This window comes from Arvicola amphibius, chromosome 1 (assembly GCF_903992535.2).
Source record: "Arvicola amphibius chromosome 1, mArvAmp1.2, whole genome shotgun sequence".
Classification (NCBI taxonomy): Eukaryota; Metazoa; Chordata; class Mammalia; order Rodentia; family Cricetidae; genus Arvicola; species Arvicola amphibius.
The window spans coordinates 66,053,029-66,074,499 of NC_052047.1; the positions used below are offsets into that span (position 1 = coordinate 66,053,029).

A 21,471-nucleotide genomic window follows, 5' to 3' on the forward strand; every position below is an offset into this window, starting at 1 on the left:
ACCTACCCCTCCTCTGCCTAGCTATTGGACATTCAACTTTTTGTTAGACCAATTATTACCAGGTGCTTTATGTAAACAATTTAAAACAGCAACATATCTTTACTGTTATTATCAAATCAAATATAATATAATATATATAAAATAATATATATATAATAAATATAATATAATATCAAACAGTTATTCTGCAACGCAAGCAAATGGAACACATCTTTACATAATCAAATAAATACAGCATGAACAAAAGCAACACCTCTATATTTTTTTAAATATTTATTTATTATATATGCAATATTCTGTGTGTATGCCTGCTGGCCAGAAGAGGGCACCAGACCTCATTACAGATGGTTGTGAGCCACCGTGTGGTTGCTGGGAATTGAACTCAGGACCTTTGGAAGAGCAGGCAATGCTCTTAACCTCTGAGCCATCTCTCCAGCTCCAACACCTCTATATTGTTAAAGAAATATTCTGCAACACAAACAAATGTAACCCATCTTTACTTAGTTAAACAAATATTATATTCCACAACAGGTGTCTGGTTCTTTTTCTCTGAAAAGACATAAATTTTAAAGGTAATATATCTCTGTATTAACACATGTATGGAATATGCAGTGTGCTAAAGATAAACTTTTGTTTTATGTTTGAACAGGTAAAAGGCATTTGTTACTTTTACAAGTTGGTTTCGACTGTACAACCAAACCTCTATTCATGCCATATGAAAGAATGGCATGTAATAATAAGTCATGAGTCCTCAAACCAACAAGATTTATCATGTTCACCCAGTTTCAGGTGTTCCCATGTTGAGGGATCAGCATATGAGTCACTGTTCTGTAGTATTTCTTGGCTTTTTCTCCTTTATGTCTATAGTCAAGATTTTCAAGTCTCCCGCAGTCAACTCTGATATTCATTAATTCTGAAGGAATCCATAGCTTTTCATTTCCTGTGGAAACAAAACTACTGCCTCTTCCCCAACACACACATTTCCTGACTTCCATTCTGAAGTTAAGGCATTCTTAAAATATATAGTTTGATTTAACTTAGCAGTTTCCATAATCCAATGTCTCTCGGAAGCTATTGGTTTTGTTCATTAGCATTTAAAAATTTAAAGTTAAGAAAGCACCATACAGGATCCAGATGTCCTATGTATCTCCCATCTTTATGTGGCTTATTCTTTTTATATTACTCTTTCTTTAAAGACTTTCTTATTCTTAAACTATTTTTTTCTATGACTGTCTATACTCATTTTTTTTAACGGTACCTGTTTAGAAATTTTCTCAGTCTGGACTGCTTTACTGTGCACCTGCAGCCTTTTCTGACCACAAGAACTGAGCCTTAAACACACCACAAGGCTCTGCACATGGTTCTGGCTGGCTCAAGCCAGCGGGCAGCAGCTAGGGGCCACGTTCTATACACCACGGCCTGCCTGAGACTACAGGACTAGGAAGCTGTGTTTGCTTCCATGTTTGTGTGTTTGAAACTTTTTTTTAAAGCTTTCTCAGGTTCTATGTGGAAATGTGTGTCCCCATGTTGGATGCCATATGTAGTTGGATTTTCCTTTAGGCTGCCAGCTCACGCATAATGACACAAAGACTCTTATTAACTATGAAAGCTCAGCCTATAGCTTAGGCTTGTTCCTAACTATCTCTAGTAACTTAAATTAACTCATTTACATAAACCTATGTCCTATCACATGGTGTTACCACTCTGTTGTGGAATATTTGTATACTATGTGAAGATGTATTGCTAAGATTGGTGTAATAAAAAGCTGCATGGCCAATCGGTAGGCAGGAGAGATAGGAAAAGGAGAGGAACTTGGGATGAATCTAGGCATATGAGGGAGCCGCCAAATGAAACACAGGTAGTCAGACATACAGAAGGAAAGAAAGGTAAAAAGCCATGAGGCAAAACAGATTAATAGAAACTGGTTAATTTAAGTAATAAGTACTAGCTAGGAACAAGCCTAAGTAAGCTATAGGCTGAGCTTTCGTAATTAATAAGAAGTCTCCATGTCATTATTTGGGAACTGGTTGGTGGGTCAGAGAAAGACTTGTTACATCTCTCTTCCATCCTGCACCTCCTGTTTCCTTTCCGCATCTCCTGGTGTCTCCCCTGTACCTAGATCCCTCTTCCTCTTCCTTTCTCGCCCCAGAAATTCTGCCTCTACTTCCTGCCTAGCTATTGGTCTGTCAGCTTTGGTTGGTTGGTTGGTTGGTTTTTTGAGACAGGGTTTCTCTGTAGCTTGGGAGCCTGTCTCGGAACTCACTCTGTAGACCAGGCTGGCCTCAAACTCACAGAGATCTGCCTGCCTATACCTCCCAAGTACTGATATTAAAGGCATGTGCCACCACCGCTAGGCTTAGCGCGTTTTTGGGACGGGGAGCGTTGTTCAGCTTTTTATTAAACCAGTCACAGCAAAATACACTTTCACACAGTGGACAAATATCCCACAACAGTTAAGTCCAGTGCAGGGGTTTGGGGGGATTTATAGAACAGGATAAGAAACTTTTTGTGGGGTAGTTTTATAGTCAAAGCCGAATAATGCTTTTCTTGTGAGGCAAGTGTTCTTATCTTTATGCTGAATTGCCATCCCTATGCTTGACTTAACTCAGTATCTGCTGTCCACACTACCTAGTGCACAGGAGAGCTTCCAGACATCGTTGGGAACTCTTGCTCACCTGAGTCCTGTGATGGGAAATCCTGCCCACGCAGGCCCAACTCTTAGGTTCTGGTTCAGAAAAAGGACCAAGTAGGTTAATCCTTCCCAATGGGCTGTGCTGGGATACTAGTTAAACATCCTTGCCGGAGGCCAGCTGGAATTAGAACTTGCTTGCATCCAAAGAATTAAGTTCATACTGAGGATCCTCACCTACTCTGCTGAGTTCACCTACAGGAACACGGCAAGAATGGGAAAAGCATTCCTCAGAGAACCAAAGCCGGGTGGTGGGAAGCAGGAGAGTCTCAAGGAAAGGTCTGGTGCTCTGGGATTAGGTTGCAGATCTGTGGAGTGCGTAGGGTTTTAGGTCTCCACAAACTCGCAGCCTGCCATTCCAGATGGATCTATACTGCCAGATCTATTCTGGAGTGGGCAGGGTAGCTGTGAGCTTCCACAGAGGTGACCCGCCAAGAGCACAGACCATTACGGAGTAGGATTGCTGGCCTGACCTCGAACCAGGGAGCTAGGGCCAGCTAGTAAAGCCTCTTCCCGGAGTCTGTCGCCCTGTCCTCGGAGACCGGTCTGCTCCCAACCTACCCTTCAACAAAGTCCCATGAGCCATTTGCTACGCTTAGGCTTAGTTGCAAGAAAGCAAGAAGCCGGTTCTTCTGCCGCCACTACGCCGATAGACCAAACTCCGAGGCTCGGTGCTGCGAACAAGCAAGACTGACTCCAGGAAGTCCTGAGCTCAGCGAGAAACCGCAAAAAGCTCATCCTTCCAGGACGAGCCTCGGCGAACGATTGTAGTCCGGGTAGGAAAGCCACCGGGTGCACGCTGGGATGGCTACACCGGGAACTGGCCGCTCGTTGCACACTGGGATTGGTAGTCTGGCGCGGGCTCGCCCCTCACCTAAGCAGAGCGGGCGCCTCCGGGCCAATGGGAGCAGCGCCGGCCCGGCCAGCCCCGCCCCGCGTCTCCGGACGTCTTTGCCGGGACATGGCCGCTGCCGGTACCGGGTCCTTGAGCTGAGCGCCGGCTGCCGGAGCCAACTGCTGCCGTCAACAGTCCGCGCGGGCCGGTCCCAGGCGTCGGGACGGCGACTAGCCGCCGAGGAAGCGGGACCCGCCATAGGACGCCGCCGCGGCGGGCGCATGGCGTCCATCTTGCTCAGGAGCTGCCGCGGCCGGGGCCCTGCCCGCCTCGCGCCACCCCGCGCCGCCTCCCCGCGGGGTAAGTGGCCGCCGCGCAGTAGACCTGTTGTGGGTGGCCAGGGTCCTGCGCGGGACACCCATCTACCCCATGCCCCGAGGCAGCACGGCGATGACAAGCACCCGGCGGCTCTATGCCGCCGGGGCTGGGCAGCTTCACTGTGACCTTAGTTGCCCTGGTCGCCGCAGGTCACCGCTACCGACGGAGGCGTTGGGAAAGTTCCTTAGGGCTGTGGCTGCCCTGGCGCTCCCCTCGATGAACGGAGCCCAGGCGTGCCCTTTGGCTAGCTCAGGCCTGGAAGCCGGAACTCCGGGGAAGGGAGATTGGGTTTTGGGTGATGCCAGCACAGTGGGCCGCTCCCTGGGGTGGGGTGGCCGCTGAGTGGAGTTTTTAAGAAAACTTGGATGTGTCCTGTTTGTAAGTTACGGTAAGGATAAAACTTGGTCTGCGAGAGTGGAACCCAAGACTTTATGGTTTACTGGTAGAAGCACAGTTCTCACCTTAATAGTTGGAGCAAGGCGTGGTGTGGAGCAAGGCATGGTGGCATATGCCCTTAATCCCAGCACTGTGGAGGCAGAGAGAGGCAGGTGAATCTCTGAGTTCCAGGCAAGCCTGGTCTACATTTCGAATTTTAGGCCAGGGTACACACAACAAAACAGCAACAGCAATGAAGTCAGTTACGATCGGTGAAAAGACAGCAAAGTCTGGGTTTGGTGTGGTCTTTCAAGCTGCCTCTGCCATAAGAGCTGTCCACCTGTTAACCTGTTCAGGATGCTGTAAAATAGTAGTACTTCTGGCCTTTCTTATTTCTATGGCCTATTTATGAATTAAAAATTAGCTGGTAATTTTTGTGTATGTTCTTATTATTCTAGGCGTAAGAATGTTTTCTGTAGTTAACCAGTGCCCTTTGAACAAAAGTACTGCTTCCCTGATAGTGGGTTAGTCAGCTGGTTAGCTGCGGAACCAATAGGGCAGGGCTGGGTAGCTGGTACGGGACTCACTGGAATAATGTGCTGTCAGAGGCAGTAGGCGGCATAGGATGAACATCGTTGTTTTTAATCATAGTGAATAAATTGAGGACAACATTGTGCCAAAATTCTCTTGACTCTGGAGTACCTACCTTATTCTGCACTTTTGTATGACATACTTCATTCTGATGTTCTCTTTGTGTTTCTTCTTTTTCTTCCGAGACACTTTCTGTTAGTCCTTGTGGCTCTTCAAATTGTAACAATTTCCCCTATTTTCTTGACCTTGACAGTTTTGATGAGAACTTAGGTCAGGTGTGTTATAGTGTCTCTTTTGGTGTTTTACTGAGGAGTTCTGGGGCGGAAGGGCACAGATTTTAAGTGCTTTTCTCATACATGCTGCCAGTTAAGGTAAACTCATCATGTTTGATGTTGACCTGGTTCCCGGGCCGAAGTGTGGCATTTCTTTCCTTCCCCTTCGCCTTGCTATGCTGTCCTCTGTGAAAGGAAGTCACTTGGTATGCAGAAGTGGGGCTGACAGATCTAGAGTGTGTGAGAAAGAAACATCCAGTCCACACTGCCACTTTGTAAGCCTGTGAGGACTAGTCAAGGCTCAGGGAAACCAAAGAAGACTGGCTTGGGGTGAGACGAGTTCCTGCAGCTGTTGCAGCTGTTGACAGCTGCAAGGTGCCCCAGACCTGGAAGCTTTGCATGAAGGTGAAGGAGACATTGCCTGGAAGGATATAAAAGTCTCTTGGAGACCAGGTGAAGCAGGGAAAGACATTTGGTCTTTATCCCTGTTCCTGAGTGATTAACAGCAATGGGTTTTACTCCTCCTCCCCCACCCAGACAGGGTTTCCCTGGGTAGCCCTGGCTGTCCTGGAACTCACTCTGTAGACCAGGCTGGTGCCTCTCAAGTGCTGGGATTAAAGGTATGTGCCACCACACCCAACTGGGTTTGTTACTGAAGGGAAGTGGGGAGTAGGCCTAGGTAGATGAGGGGAGGCCTGTAGTGAGATTAGAGGGCTAGGACTTAACCCTAACATCCTAGGAGGTGGAGAATATAGAGTGGTCAGTGGACCAGAGGAGAGAGTGCTGCAGAAAGAATCTGGGTTGCTCAGGACTGTACTGGGCGTGTCCTTGTCTCCTCTGGCTATTCACTTGTATGCTTTGTGGCAAGCTGTGACAATGACCAGAACACTATGCTAGTTTCTGTGAATTGTTCTAGCAGATTATCAAAACCAAGAGGGTCTTAAGAGACGGCACAGCAGTTAAGAGCACTGACTGCTCCCGAGGACTTGGGTTCAATTCCCAACGCCCACATGGCAGCTCACAGCTGACTGTAACTCCAAGATCTGGCAACCTTATACAGATGTATATGCAGGCAAAACATCAATGCACATTAAATTTTTTTAAAAACCTTATTTTAGACTTTAAAAATTTATGTGTACTTGTGTGTCTGTATGGGTATGTATACTGTATGGGTGCAGGTGCCCATGGAGACCAGAACTCATAGAACTGGAGTTACAGGCAGTTAAGAGCCAGCCAATGTGAATGTTGGGAACCGAACTCAAGTCCTCTGCAAGAGTAGCAAGTACTTTTAACTGCTGAGCTGTCTCTTTAGACCAAACCCCAAATTTACAGACAGCAGAAATATAGGCAGCCTGTGCAGCTTAGTGGAATATGGACCTGCAAGCCTATCACCCTGGATGACTTTGGCAGTGGAGCAGGAACAACCCTCAGATGTTATTTGGGGGAGAACCCAGGAAGGGATCAGAGTAAAGTCCACCCATTCCATCTTCGGGGTGCTCTGGGGGTGTTTCCTGTAGAAGTAGGATTGGAAGGGACAGAAAGGAAGTTCTGGGCCTCTTTGGATTAAGAAGAGTCTGGAAAAGTTTGGGTGACCCTAGTCTATATTTAACATGTAACACTTTCTGTCACAGAAACTTAACAGAAAAAACAAACAAACAACAACAACAAAAAAAAAAAAACCATGTAACACTTGTTGCTTGTAAGAATGTAGCTGAGGGCCAGCTAGATGGCTCAGGTTCTTGTTTTCTGACCTGAGTTCCAATCCCAGGACCCACATGGTGAAAGAATAGAACCAAATCTTGCAAGTTGTCTTCTGACCTCTGAATGGGTGCACATACAATAAATAAATACAAAAATAAAATTAAAAACAAACATGATTTTATAATAACAATGTAGCCAATATCTTTGTTATGAATTGTGAATAGTGGTGAAGGAACCAGAGTTTTCCAGGTTCTAGCAGATCCTAAATGTGACCTCTTTCCCCATAGAGCCAGAAGAGCTCCCTCCTGACATAAAAGGGTATATGGAGGGGGCTGGAGAGATGGCTCAGAGGTTAAGGGCATTGCCTGCTCTTGCAAAGGTCCTGAGTTCAATTCCCAGCAACCACATGGTGGCTCACAACCATCTGTAATGAGGTCTGGTGCTCTCTTCTGGCCTGAAGGCATACACACAGACAGAATATTATGTACATAATAAAGAAATAAAATATTTTTTTTTTTTTTTTTTTTTTTAGTTTTTCGAGACAGGGTTTCTCTGCAGCTTTTTTAGAGCCTGTCCTGGAACTAGCTCTTGTAGACCAGGCTGGCCTCGAACTCACAGAGATCCGCCTGCCTCTGCCTCCCAAGTGCTGGGATTAAAGGCGTGCGCCACCACCGCCCGGCAAGAAATAAAATATTTTTTAAAAAATGGTAAATGAATGCTGTTACTGCTACTCCCACTGCTTGGAGGATTGGGCCAAGATGACCTTGCTGGCCCTTGCTATTGCCTGACCTCTACATGGGCCTCCTGGCCCCTGCTGAGAATGGTACCTCTGGTCCCCACTGTACAGAGAGCCTGTTCTCTCCACCCTTCCTGTTTCACACAACGGTGTGAATGAACTCTCAGTGTGTCAGGAGAATTAGAGTGGATTAGGGAAAGTGTCCAAAGTGTGTTCTAGTGATCATCTCTACTGCTTTTCCATAAGTGGCTTCTTTTAGAAACTTTGCTTTGCTAGATGTGATGACACATACTTTTTATCCCAGCACTTGGGAGGCAGAGGCAGGCATATCTCTTGAGTTTAAGGCCAGCCTGTTCTACAGGGTGTTTCAGGACAGCCAGGGCTACACAGAGAAACCCTGTCTCAAAAACAAGACAATAATAATAAGATAAATAAAAATTTTGCTTTAATTACATTCATTGTGTGTGTGCATGTGTTCCTGGACATGCCATAGCATGCTTATGGAGGTCAGAAGACAACTTGTTGGGAGTTATTTCTCCTACCATGTAGGCACTGGGATTAAACTCAGGTCTTCAGGGCAAGTGGTTTTATCCACTAAGCCATCTTGCCAGCCTTATAGGGGCTTCTTGGTATTTTTTTCCCCAGTAGTTCTTGTCCCTTGGAATTGTTGTTTGGTCTGTAAGGCTGTCTGTTTGCTAGGAGTCAGTGTGCCCTTCACCCTGCCTACCTATACCAACAATAGCTAGTAGGGAGGAGTCCCACAGTGGGAGAAGACCATGGGCCTTCAGTGCCCCTTCCCTGGGGCTTAGCCTGAGACCCAGTTTCCAACTAGGGAGATGAGATACTCTGTTCCACCGTGCTTTGAAGCCCTTCATCATGTACAACAGTCCTCTAGAAACTTACTGGTAGGTTCCATTCAGACCTTCAAAGATGCCTGGTTGACACCTGTTTGCTGACTTTTCTTTGTTTCTGTCATAGGCAGTCGGAGGGATCGAGCTTGTCTCAGCTGTACCAGCACCGTGGGGTTGATAAGCTACGAGTAAGTAAGCCCATCACTACATTGTCACTGTGCATGTCTGCATGAGGATGTTGACCATATACCTGGAACTGACAGCTTCTTTAGTCCTTGCTTGTGTTCCTTTTAAATCTTCATGTGTTTGCTTCGATGGTGAGAACCATATAATGTTGGTGAATTTTAGGAGAATAAGTACCATAATCCTAGTACCCAGTTATGTATACTACTGGTATTTTGGTGTACTTCCATTTTGGTAGTTGTTTTTGTCTATTAGGTTTTGTTTGTTTGTTTTTTTCAAGGTAGTGTTTCTCTGTAGCTTTGGAGCCTGTCCTGGAACTCACACTGTAAACCAGGCTGGCCTCAAACTCACAGAGATCCACCTGTCCCTGCCTCCTGAGTGCTGGGATTAAAGGCAGACACTGCCTCCCAGCTTGTTTTTGTTTTGTGAGACAGGGTCTCCATATGTAGGATGTGTGGCTCAGACTGGCCTTGAATTTTTGACGGCCCTGTTGCTTAGACTTCCAGTTACTGGAATTACACATGTGCTCCAACATGCCCAGCCTGATATTTTTACTTAGGCATCGGGTTTTTGGTGTAGTTGTAATCAGTATAGTTTTGTCTACCTGGTATGACTAATTGTCCCGTGCTCACACAGCTGGACTCTTTAGTGGCTTTCCACAGAATCTTGCCTAGTTCTTTTCAGCTGTTTGTGGCAGTATTGGATGTGTTGGGATCTTTTCAGGACAAGGCAGACCCTCCCTTGAATACTTTGGTCCTTCAAGGGTACCTACAGCTAGTTGTCTTTGTCCCACTAGCCAGCTCCCAAATCATTAATTATTATTATTAATTATGAAAGCTTAGTTGATAGTTTAGGCTTGTTTCCTAACTAGCTCCTATAACTTAAAATAACCCATGTCTTTTAAACTATTTTTTTATCATGGCTCAGTTACCTTTATTTTGCCCATGCTGCTTGCTCTGTGTTCTGGCATCTCCTGTCTTCTTCCTAGCATCCTTTCTGTCCTGAAAATCTTGCCTAGCTATTGGCTGTTCAGCTTTTATTACACCAACCCAAGTGACACATCTTTACAGTGTACAAAAAGATTATTCCATGACAGGTACCTGCCTCAGGGATGCTCGCAGTATGCCCCTTACCTTGCTCTGGATGCAGAGTGAGTATCATGTATTTAGCCATTCCCTTTGGTACGTAAAGCCTACAAGATGACAGTGCCTATGAGATGGTGGCAGCATTTCAGATAAGGCTTTTATGGCGTTAGAAAGCCAGTTTCCCGGATCTTCTTGGAAGTGGCACCAACACTCTCTGTTGTATATAGGCTTGGGCTTGCCCCAGGGTTGCTGTGCTTCTTGCAGCCCAAGTTTCTACCTCAGCCCTGTCTTACCTAAGGACAGGCCAGGAGATGCCCTTGGCTGTCAGCTCAGGTCAGTGAAAGGGCGTTCATCTCCTTCCCTTCCATGTCCCTGTCACTTCCTCTGGGAGAGCAGGAAACCAGTAGTGCTCCCTTCTGTGCTCTTCTCATTTCTGGAGGGTTTGTGTTCACTTAGAGCTGTGAGCTGATTACTCAGCTCTGAAATCAACCAGTGGTGCTTCTTGTAACAGGTTTATTAATTCCCTAAAATAAAGACAAGTCATTTGTGAAGATTTGATTTCTGTTAAAGCATGTTTGACTTGATGCCCTGTCAAGTTCTGGGATGAACAGGCCTGCAGGCTTCTTGGACACAGCTTCATTTCTGTGGCTGGATGGCTACTGCATACTCATCATTTGGTCAGATCCCCGCACAGCTGACTGAAAGAGTCCTGTGCAGGCTGCCACCATGTGCCTGTTGAGTGAGATGTTGATTTGACTTCTCACTGGATAGTCTCAAGACCTCTGTCATGGAGCCATCTTTGTGCTGCCAGTAGTGGCATTAATGTCTGTATACAGAGCTGCTTTCACACTTTTATGTTTGTTTTGGGTGGGTTGTTTTGTTTTGAGACAGGGTTTCTCTGTGTTACAGCCCTGGCTGTCCTGTATTGGTGGAAAATTTAAGAATGTTATATAATTTGGGCTGGGTTGTAGCTCAGTAGTCAGCACTTGGTCTAGCATGTGGGAGGCCCTGGGTCTTATTCTTAGCACTGCCAACAACAACAACAATCCCCCCCCAAAAAAGTGATTTTTCCACTGCTTAAAAATGGCAAAATATTATGTGTAAGTTGTTAGTAACAATGGTTAGTAACTTCTCTGATAGGCCAGTGATAATGGCTCAGTGGGTAAAGGTCTCTGACACCAAGCCTGTTGACCTAAGTTTGATCCCCAAGATCCACATGGTGGAAGGGAAGAATAGACTCCTACAAATTGTCCTCTGACCTATGAGACTCTTATACCCAGTCCTCCCCCAATAACAACAACAAACTCTCTGATGAGTTTAAGAAGAGCAAGATCTTGACCCAGCCCTTGGCCAGAACACTGTGCTGCCCACTTCATCTTTGTATGTGTGTCTTTATCTTGGCCCATTGGCTGCCCTTGCACCTGCAGGCATCAAACCTTCTGTGGAAGCCACACCCTTCCTCAGTGAGGATGGGAGATTGATATTTAAAAAGCCCGATGATGTACTTGTTCCATGTGCAGAACTGTCTTCCTCTGTACTTGAAGGGGAAAGGGGAGGCCAAGGTAGGAAGGAAGGGCCTGCCGTCTCTCTGTTGGTAAGCTGAGTGGTACTCTGAATCTGGCTGTGCTGTCTTGTTCCTTGTAGCCTCACCCTGAGTGATGTAACACTATGGTTCAGGACAGAGTGGATTCAAGGGCCTCTTCACAGCTCCAAGATTGCAGACCAAGGAAAGCTAGAGATGTGGAACTGGGTGTGGCTTGGGAAGAGATGGACAGTACTTTACCAGAGCCCGAAGGAGATAGATGAAGTGGGGTCGGGGGGCTGCCATACATGCTCACAGATACACTGTGTCACTGTTTTCACTGGTCCACGGATGTCCATACCACTTTCTCTGATATCACTGCTTGCTGTCAAGTTATTGTAGGCTGTGACAGAGGACAGATTTGGAATTTGGAGCATGCCGTAGCCAGCAATGGCACCAGAGCTGAGCCTAGCAGCTAGAGTCTTGGAGCCCATTGAATCTCATGCCCTGATTCTGTGTGGGGTGATTGTGCTCTGTACCAGCTATCACTGTACATTATGCACTGTGAGCCAAGGCCATGTGCACCACTAGTGTACCTATGAAGCATTGTGGCTCTGGAGAGTCATACCTTGCTTCCCATTGCTTTGACAGGGCAGTCACTGTTAGCTCCATTCCTGGTAGGTGTATTTTAATATGAGATTACAAAGGAAGCTCCTGAAGCACAGAGAGGTCAAGTTATGAGGTCATTGCAATTGCAGCAAGTGGACCAGCATTTGTGTATGTGTAAGTGTGTGTGTGTGTGTGTGTGTGTGTGTAGTATTGTTGCTTGGGACAGGGTCTTACTATATAGTACTGACTAGCAAATACTGACTCACTATCTTACTCTGTAGCTCACAGTAGCCTCAAACTCAGAGGTCTGGATTCTACTTCTTCCCAAGTACTGGAATTAAAGACATGCACCACTGCTGCCCAGCTACACAGGCTTTTTAAAACTTCTATTTTAATTTTTATTTATTATGTGTAGGGACAGGAATGCATGCTATGGCACCAGGATAGAAGTCAGAACAATTTAACTGTAGGAGTTGCTCTTTCATTACCAGTGTGGGTCCCAGGGATCTAACTCAAGTCATCAGGCTTGGCAGCAGGCAGCTTTATCCCCTAAGCCATTTCATCAGCCCAGAACTGCAGATGTTGAGCTCCGACGTCTGCTTCAGTGGGTTACGGTCCCCCACGACAGGCCTCTGGAGTGATTTTAGAGTTGGTGGCCACCTAGAGGTTGGTTTGTAAATGACTAGTGGGGAGAGGTTTCTAATGTACAGTTTAAACCTGACCAAGGATTGTACAGCTCAGCTGTTTCATGATCCAATGGCAGTCTCAGCACTGACTCTGGCTCCAGATGGAGTCAGAAAAGGTCTACTTGATACAAACCCCGGGCTGCAGGTAAGCCTGGTCCCCACTGCAGTTGGTCTTTGTGGTTACTTTGTGAATGAGTACTACTTGGGTTCCAGGCTGTCCTGTGAGCTTGATCCTGTGTGGACGAAGAAGTCTAAGGTTTTTGGCGAACAGCCTCTGGCTGTGGCCTCACCTATTTTAGGGCTCCTATGGAGCCTTCACTCTGGTGAAGAGGCATAGGCCCTGATGACACACGTGCCTCTTATCTCTCCATGGGAGGCGTTTGGTAGCTGCATGCGTCAGAGTACACTAAGGGGGAAAGGAGACAGAGGTGGGGGAGTCATGCTAGAGCCCGGTAAGGGAATGAACCCTGGACTTTCCTTTGGGGTTTTCCCTTTGTTCCAGTGCCTTCTGTCAACCAAGAGTCACCTGTTGAGAGAGAATATCCAAACTGGATGGACTCTTGACTCTGGACCCCATACCCTCAAATTCCAAAGTTATGAATATCACTTCCTACGTCAGGTGCCAGGGACTTCTCCTATGTATGCATGTCTCCCTACTGTTGTGTGTCTTTGAGGACTTACAAGTTAGGCCAGTAAGGCTCACACTCAAGTGTGAGGTCCAGCTAGGCCACACACCATCCTAGCCTCAAATGCAAGCCCTTCTAAAGGCTTCCTTCAAAGAAGTGGGATACATAATTTGATCCACCATGGAGTATGATTTGGTATTTGGTACTGAGTGGTCAGATAGGTAGGACTTCTCATCGCAGTTTTTCTGTTGCTCCCATTTCAAGGGAAGTTCTGTCTCGCTGCTGTCCTCCAGTCAGCCCTGTGTACCTCTGCTTCAAAGGTGAGCCCCGCAGCCGCTGGACTCAGAGGCTTGAGTGCCAGGGCACCATTGCAAGGGCAACATGGACACCTGCCTCTGCAAGATTGGTTGTCACAGGACCTCAGTACCTTCCTGTGCGCAGTTGGCACTCATCACCTCCCCTAGGAGAGGACTCTGTGATAGAGAAGTCCCTTAAGTCCTTAAAGGACAAGAATAAGAAGCTGGAAGAGGGTGGCCCTGTGTACAGCCCGCCAGTTCAAGTGGTAGTAAAGAAGTCCCTTGGGCAGAAGATACTGGATGAGCTGAAGCACTACTACCATGGCTTCCGCCTGCTCTGGATCGACACCAAGATAGCTGCCCGCATGCTGTGGCGCATCCTCAATGGCCACACGCTGACCCGCCGGGAGCGCAGGCAGGTATGGATGGGACACACCGTGCTCTCCTTTCTACTCAGCTTATTCTACTCCTTTTGATAAAAAGTCAGTAAAGGTTTATAAAAAATGAACTTTTCTCATCCTCCTAGTGAACTGTAATGTGAATACTAACACATTGTTTCCTCCCTTGGTGATTTCCTTCAGCCTTGCCCTTGATCTGGGTCTGTTTCTACTTCCTAGACACTATGTCCCTCGAGGAAGTCTCAGTTATTTCTTTGACTCTGTGAGCTTGGTATGTAATTCCTTTTGTCCTTAAGCTCTGAAAAGGTCCTTCCTGGGGCTGGAGAGATGGCTCAGTCATTAAAAGCACTTGCTATGCTTAACATTATATGGGAGATGCCAGGTAATAGTGGCGCACACCTTTAATCTCAGCACTCGGGAGGTAGAGGCAGGAGGTTCTCTGTGAGTTCGAGGCCAGCCTGGTCTACAAAGTGATTTCCAGGACAGCCAGGGCTGTTACACAGAGAAACCCTGTCTCTGGGGGGAAAAAAACAAAAAGGACTTTGTGGGAGTTTGAGTTTAAAGATGACATATTAATCTGGCAGAGGAAATTTCAAGACAAGATCTTGTCACACAAGCCTGACCACCTGAGTTTAGTTCCCGAAGCATGTAAGGGTACAGGGAGAGAAATGGCTGCACCAAGTTGTTCTTTCTCTTCCATGTGTGTACTATGGCACACATGCACCCTCCCACACACATGATAGGTACACACATGTGCTTACACACATATAATGAAATAATTGTTTTTACACAGGTTTATAGTGGGGATCAGGGGCAAAAGCTAAGTGGAGAGACTTGAAAAACTTACAGTTGGGCCAGAAAAGCCAGTCAAAAGTTGGAGCTAAGGATAGTGCAGTTGTTAAAGAAATTGGAACCATGGGGCTGGAGAAATGACTCAGTAGTTTAGAATGTTTATTGCTCTTGAAGAGGACCTGGGTTCAATCCCAGCACCAGTATGGTGGCTCACAACCATCTCTAACTCTAGTAACCAAGACTTTAGACACTCTCATTTGACCTCTTCGTATACCAGACATGCATAATGATGCATAGACATACATGCAAGCACATAAAAACAACAACAAGAAAAAGAGAGAGAGATTGGGACCATTAAAAACAAGCAAGTACTTTGTGAGAAACATGCCTTTAGGACATCTAAGGAGTTGGCCAGACTGTGGCCTGTAGTAGGCTCTGCTGTGGAAAAATTTAAACTCATTTGAAGGACTTCAAAGGTTCCTCTACTTGCAGTGGGTGTTCTGGGATAGCTTTCGTAGATTGCTATTTTATCTAAATGGCCCTCCTTTGGGCCGGTCTCACATTCTGTGCATCTGGTGAGCTGTGGGTTAGCACCCAGTCCTATTTTTCTTAAGGCCATTTGCATGTTTAGACAGTGAGAAAGAGGTGGGTTTCTGGAGGTTATCTGCCAAGAGTCTGAGTCACACTGTGGTGAGTTGTAGTAATGGTAAGAGAGATGTTCCTGCCATGCTCTGCCCACTGATGTTTCCACATCTTTGCAGTTTCTCCGGATTTGTGCAGACCTCTTCCGCCTAGTGCCCTTCCTGGTGTTCGTGGTCGTGCCCTTCATGGAATTCCTGCTGCCTGTAGTTGTAAAGCTCTTCCCCAACATGCTGCCATCCACATTTGAAACCCAGTCCATCAAGGTAAGGCCACTGGGACTTTGAATGCAGTTTGAAAATTAGTCTAAGGATTTGGGCGACAGCTAAATAGGTAAAGAAATATTTGCATGAAAACACAAGGTCTTGAATTTAAATCCCTGGAAGCATGTAAAAACCAAGCTGGGTAGTGCATCTGTAATCCCAGGTCTCCTGTGGTGAAATGGAAGGTAGATATAGGATTTCTTTCTATATTATTATAGAAAGAAAGATCATGTGTCAGCTAGGGGCAAAAGACAAAAGAGACCCTGTCTCAAACAAGATGGTAGTGAGGACCAATACCCAACGTGTCTCCTGATCTCCACACACAATGTCCGCACTCACATAAGTCAATGTACATACACATACGTTAAACATAAAACACACACCAAAAAAAATAAATAACAAATAGAAAATGAGTCTAAAATTCCTTCAGACCACAGACTGTGTTGTCTGGTTCTTTTGTGATGCACCAGCTGAGCTAAGTGATTATGTCAGACCAAATGAGGCTCCAAAACCCCACTGTCTGGTCCCTCATGAAACAAATATACCAACGTCTGCTGTGAGGTAGGGTTGAGGCTTCACACAGACATTTTTTAAAAACCATGAAGTAGAGTTTAAGAATATGTCACACTTAGATTTTGTCCCTTGAAGGGTATGGGATGTGGGCGACTTGTCTTGCAGTAGGTAGCAGTCTAAGCAGGCTTCAAGACTACTTCCTACTGTAGAGACAGGTCGTGGTGGAATGCAAGAGGGTGCAGGGCACAGCTGGACTATATAACCTTCACTTTGCTCTCATAGGAGGAGAGGCTGAAGAAGGAGCTTCGGGTGAAGCTGGAGCTGGCCAAGTTTCTCCAGGACACCATAGAGGAAATGGCCCTGAAGAACAAGGCAGCCAAGGGAAATGCCACCAAAGACTTCTCCGCATTTTTCCAGAAGGTGTGGTATTCCCATCTGTCACATGATTATTCAGATGTCAAGCACTACTAGGCCTTTTCTTCCCTCTTCCTTCCTTTACTTCTCTTTCTCTCTCTCTTTTTTCTTTTCTTTTAAATTGTATACTCACCAGGATAAAGCTCTAAGGACAGAGCTTAAGCTAACTGCCTGCTCCCTGTGCTCAGCCCCTCTCAAGGGAGCTGTAGTGTATACAAATGCACCTCTTCCTGCCACTGAGAAACTGGGGTATGGCATGAGAGCCCAGGGCAGTGCCACAGCCCTGATGGAAAAAGTACAGCAGGACTGACTGCACACTGGCATTCCCAGTCTCCTGGTGGACAGCAGCCTGGATGGTGATGCACCAGTAGGTGCTGTGTATCTAGTGCCTCCTGCAGGCTTAGAGTATCTGAGGTATGACCACTCCTGGAGAGCTTGGTGACAGGTAGGTGGTCTGGCCCTCTGCATCCGCTCTCTCTATTCCTTACTTCCAGCTGGAACCCAAGGCTAACTCTAGGAACAGGAGAATGCATAGTTTGGACTTAGTGATTAATACTTGGGATTACTTCTGCAGATCCGGGAGACAGGAGAGAGACCCAGCAATGAGGAAATCATGCGTTTTTCCAAATTATTTGAGGATGAACTGACCCTGGATAACCTCACCAGGCCTCAGCTGGTGGCACTGTGCAAGCTGCTGGAGCTTCAGTCCATCGGCACCAACAACTTCCTGCGTTTCCAGCTCACCATGCGCCTGAGGTCCATAAAGGCTGATGACAAAGTGAGTTGCAGTGAAAGTCACAGCTGTTGCAGAGTCCTGTTCTGGCCACTGTGAGGCGCCCTCTCATCTCTGTGTTTTGCACACATTCCTTTTTCTCTCCGCAGGGCTCTGTCTCTCGCTTTTCTTGTCATTATTGTTCTCACATAGCTCAGGCTGGCCTAGAACTTACTAAATGGCCCAGGCAGCCTCACATTTGTGGTGATCCTTCTGCCCCAGGCTTCTGAGTGCTGGGATTACAAACATAAACCACCACACCTGGTTTGTTTGTTGTTGTTGTTTTGTTTATTTGTTTCTTTTTGCTTGGGAAGAACAGTTCTGGGTATTGAACCCAGAGCCTCACAGTGCTATGTAAGCACTCTGACTCCTGGGCTGTTCCCTTAACCCTCTTTTCTTTTCCCTACTTCCTTTAGATTTATTTATGTATGAATGTTCTGACTGCATGTATCTATGTGTACCATGTGTGTGCCTGGCACCCTCAGAGTCCAGAAGAGGGCATGAGATCCTGGAACTAAATAGATGGTTGTAAATGACTAACCATAGGTGACGGGAACTGAACCCTTGCATGGTGGAAGAACAGCTAGTACTCTTATCTGTTGACACTCTCTCCAGCCCTGCTCTGTTTTCTTTTTCCATTTTTCATGCATATGTAGTATTTATGTGTGTATGTATTGCTCGTTTGGGGGGAGGTGTGCACACGCGTGTGTGTGCGTGCGCGCTGGCGTCTGCATGAGTGAGTTCATGTGCACGTGTAAGCCCAAGGATAATGATGGGATCGTCCTCAATTGTTCTTCCATCTTACTCAGTCAAACCCAAAACTTAACACTATAGCTAGTTTCCTAGCCAGCTTGCTTTAGGCAATGCCCAGCCTCTGTCTTCCAAGGCTGGGTGTCATGTAACCCAGGCCAGCCACCTACTCACTATGTAACCAAGATTAGAATTTAGCCAGGCAGTGGTGGCACACATGCCTTTAATTCCAGCACTTGGGAGGCAGAGACAGGCGGATCTCTGCATTTGAGACCAGCCTGTTCTATAGAGCGAGTTTCAGCACAGATTGCAAAACTACAGAAAAACCCTGTCTTCAAAAACAAAAAGATTAGAATTTAACTCTTTTTCATTTATTATGATTTATTTATTTTTATTTTATGTCCATTGGTGTTTGCCCACATGAATGTCTGTGTGAGTGTGTTGGATCCCCTGGAACTAGAGTTACAGACAGGTATGAGCTGACATGTGGATACTGGGAATTGAACCTTAAAGACAATTTTTCTAAACATTTATTTACTTAGTGTGTCTGTGCGTGTGCAAGCATTGGGCATCACACATTATATGTGTGGAGTCAGATATACTTGCGTGAGTCAGTTCATTTAATCTATAATGTTGGTCCCAAGGATCAAACTCAGGTTATCAAGCTTAATGGGAAGCGCCATTTTGCTTCCCTGGCCTTCAGTCAACTCTTAATTTTCTTGTTTCCCCCCGTAGGGATTGTGGTCATGTCTCACCACACCTAGCCTTAGTACTCTTTCTTTACTTTTTAATTTTGAACAGACAGGGTCTCAGTTATCAAGCCAACCTTGAACTTTGAATCTTCCTGCCTCTGCCTCCCAAATCATGGAATTACCAGATATGACTTGCCTCTCCCTGCCTTCCTAATTTCTCTTCTCTTCCCTACCCTTCATTCCTCCCTTTCTCTCTCTTTTCATTCATTTATTTTGAGGCAGTCAAGGGCTCTCTACCTAGCCCTGGCTGTCTTGGAATTTGCTCTGTATACTAGGCTGGCCTTGAACTCACAGAGTTCTGCCTGCCTCTGCCTCTGCCTCTGCCTTTGCCTCTCAAGTGCTGAAATTAAAGGCGTGTACATGCCCTTGTTTTTCTTTCCCAAATATACTAATTATAGTTCATATCCAGTATTGTAGGACTGGGGAGTCTGTGAGTCTTTGGCCTTTGTTGTCCTTCTTGCTTTTGTCTGTTTGGTATATTTCATTTTTCTGAACTACAGGCACTGACTGTATTAACAGAGAGTCTTTCAGGAAGGACGCACTCAGTGAGCAAGCCCGGGGGCCTTGGGCTGGGAAAGTGTCAGGGAGCTAGCAAGGAGAGAGCTAGCAAAGAGCTGACTTTTATCTTCAGCAGGCAGTAACTGTTACCTCCTCTCTGTCAAGGTGTCATTAGAGACAAGTGGAGACCCATGATTTCCCCTCTACCTCTCACTGTCACATGGAGTCAGGACTTCGACACCTGTCCACAGTAACGAGACCAAGTCCTGTGGTGTCAGTGGGAGCTTGGTGGGAAGCAGTAATGAGGGACTTCTGCCCTGGCAGCCAGGGTATCTGCAGAAGTGGAGAAGGGGGTGTTTACCTTAGAGAGTCAGCCAGTGCAATCAGAGCCTATGCCCTCACTTGTTCTAAAGTCGCCCCTTAACTGTAGCAAGTCTTTCTCTGTCCAGCCAGCTAGCTCCCAAAGCATAACACAGAGACTTCTTATTAATTATGAAAGCTTGGCCTATAGTTTAGACTTGTTCTTAACTAGCTGGCTCTTATGATTTAAATTAACCCATGTATTTTAATCTATGTTCCATCACATGGCAATACCTCTCTTCCATCTTGTACCTCCTGTTTCCTCTCTATGTCTCCTGTCTTGTCTTGTGTACCTAGATTCCTCCTCTCTTCCTTTTTCTCCCTGGAAATCCCACCTATACTTCCTGCCTAGTTATTGGCCCTTCAGCCTTTTATTACACCAATCACAGCAATATATCTTCACATTGTGTAATAATATCTCACAACACTTAACTTGTGGGTGGGACCAGGTAGTAGTGTCTCCGGAGAGACACCTATGTCACTTGTAGCAACAGAGTCACGTGGAACCTTGCTGCAGAGTAGGGATAGAGAGCTTTCCTTTTTAGACCAGGCTGGCCTCGAACTCAGAGATCTACCTGCCTCTGCCTCTCAAGTGCTAGAATTAAAGGTGTGCACCACCACTACCCCACCTTTTTTTAACTCTTAAAATTGTATGTGTATCAGTGTTTTGCCTGTATGTGCATCACATAATGTGCCTGGTTCTAATGGAGGTCAGAAGAGGACATCAGGTTACCTGGAACTATAGTTAGAGACAGCTGTGAGTCAGCATGTGGCTACTGGGAACCACATCCAGGTCTTCTTGCAAGAGCAACACATGCTTTTAACTGATGAGCCATTTCTCCAACCTCAGTTGTGTTAACATCAGTGTCTTAGATCCAGATGATCTTGAAAAGCAATACTTGGCTTTCTTTTCCAGTTGATTTCTGAGGAAGGAGTGAACAGTCTGAATGTCAAGGAATTGCAGGCAGCATGTCGAGCACGAGGCATGCGAGCACTTGGCGTCACAGAAGACCGTCTGAAGGACCAACTGAATCAGGTATGTGACCTCAGTGACTAGTTGGGGAGGTTAGTAGCTTTCTCCTCTGTTAGGAATTATCTACCTTTCCTCCAGACCAGCACAGGTATATGCTGGCATGTGTGCGTGTGTGTGTGGTGTGCATGTGCGTGTGTTCAAACTAGAAAAGTCATTAGGTTGGCACAAGGGGTATGCATACCAGGCCCAGAATTCAATCCTTAACAGCGCATGGGAGTACACACATACACACAAACCTGAGCATGATGAAACGTGCTGAGTCAGAAGGGTCACTAAGTTTTTTTAAATATTTATTTATTTATTATGTATACAATATTCTATCTGTGTGTATACCTACAGGCCAGAAGAGGGCACCAGACCTCATTACAGATGGCTGTGAGCCACCATGTGGTTGCTGGGAATTGAACTCAGGACCTTTGGAAGAGCAGGCAATGCTCTTAACCTCTGAGCCATCTCTCCAGCCCCAGGGTCACTAAGTTTGAGGTCATCCTGGGTTATAGTATAAGACCCTATCTCAGAACAAACAGAAGGAAAGAGGTCTAGGGCTATAGGTCAGTTGAGAGACTAGCCTAGCATGCACAGGATGGATCTCTAGTGCCACCTGACATGGCTGTTCACATCTGTAATCCTGGCACTCAAGATGTGGATGCAACAATTAGAAATTTAAGACCATCTTCAACTAAAAATTGAATCAGACCACCCTCACGACTTGACTACCATCATATCCACCCTCTCAGCTACGCCGAGCCTGGGCTTGGTATGTGGCACTGCACCCTACCTGAGCGTGAGGGTCCTCAGGCAATAGTGCCTGTGCAGGTTTATGGCAGTGAGTGACATTTACAGCCCCTCGTC

General features: G+C 46.1%; 1 protein-coding gene across 1 annotated transcript in view; it reads left to right on the forward strand.

The window, feature by feature from the left end:
• The first annotated feature begins 3,625 nt into the window (after nucleotides 1–3,625).
• Nucleotides 3,626–21,471, forward strand: part of Letm1 (leucine zipper and EF-hand containing transmembrane protein 1) — a 30,630-nt gene continuing 12,784 nt past the window's right edge. Inside the window, exons 1-7 of the mRNA XM_038345636.2 lie at nucleotides 3,626–3,884; nucleotides 8,556–8,616; nucleotides 13,404–13,854; nucleotides 15,387–15,530; nucleotides 16,323–16,460; nucleotides 17,029–17,232; nucleotides 20,503–20,622. Of these exons, the coding sequence (XP_038201564.1) occupies nucleotides 3,806–3,884; nucleotides 8,556–8,616; nucleotides 13,404–13,854; nucleotides 15,387–15,530; nucleotides 16,323–16,460; nucleotides 17,029–17,232; nucleotides 20,503–20,622 (1,197 nt within the window). The 5' untranslated portion in view covers nucleotides 3,626–3,805. The remainder of the gene's footprint in view (nucleotides 3,885–8,555; nucleotides 8,617–13,403; nucleotides 13,855–15,386; nucleotides 15,531–16,322; nucleotides 16,461–17,028; nucleotides 17,233–20,502; nucleotides 20,623–21,471) is intronic.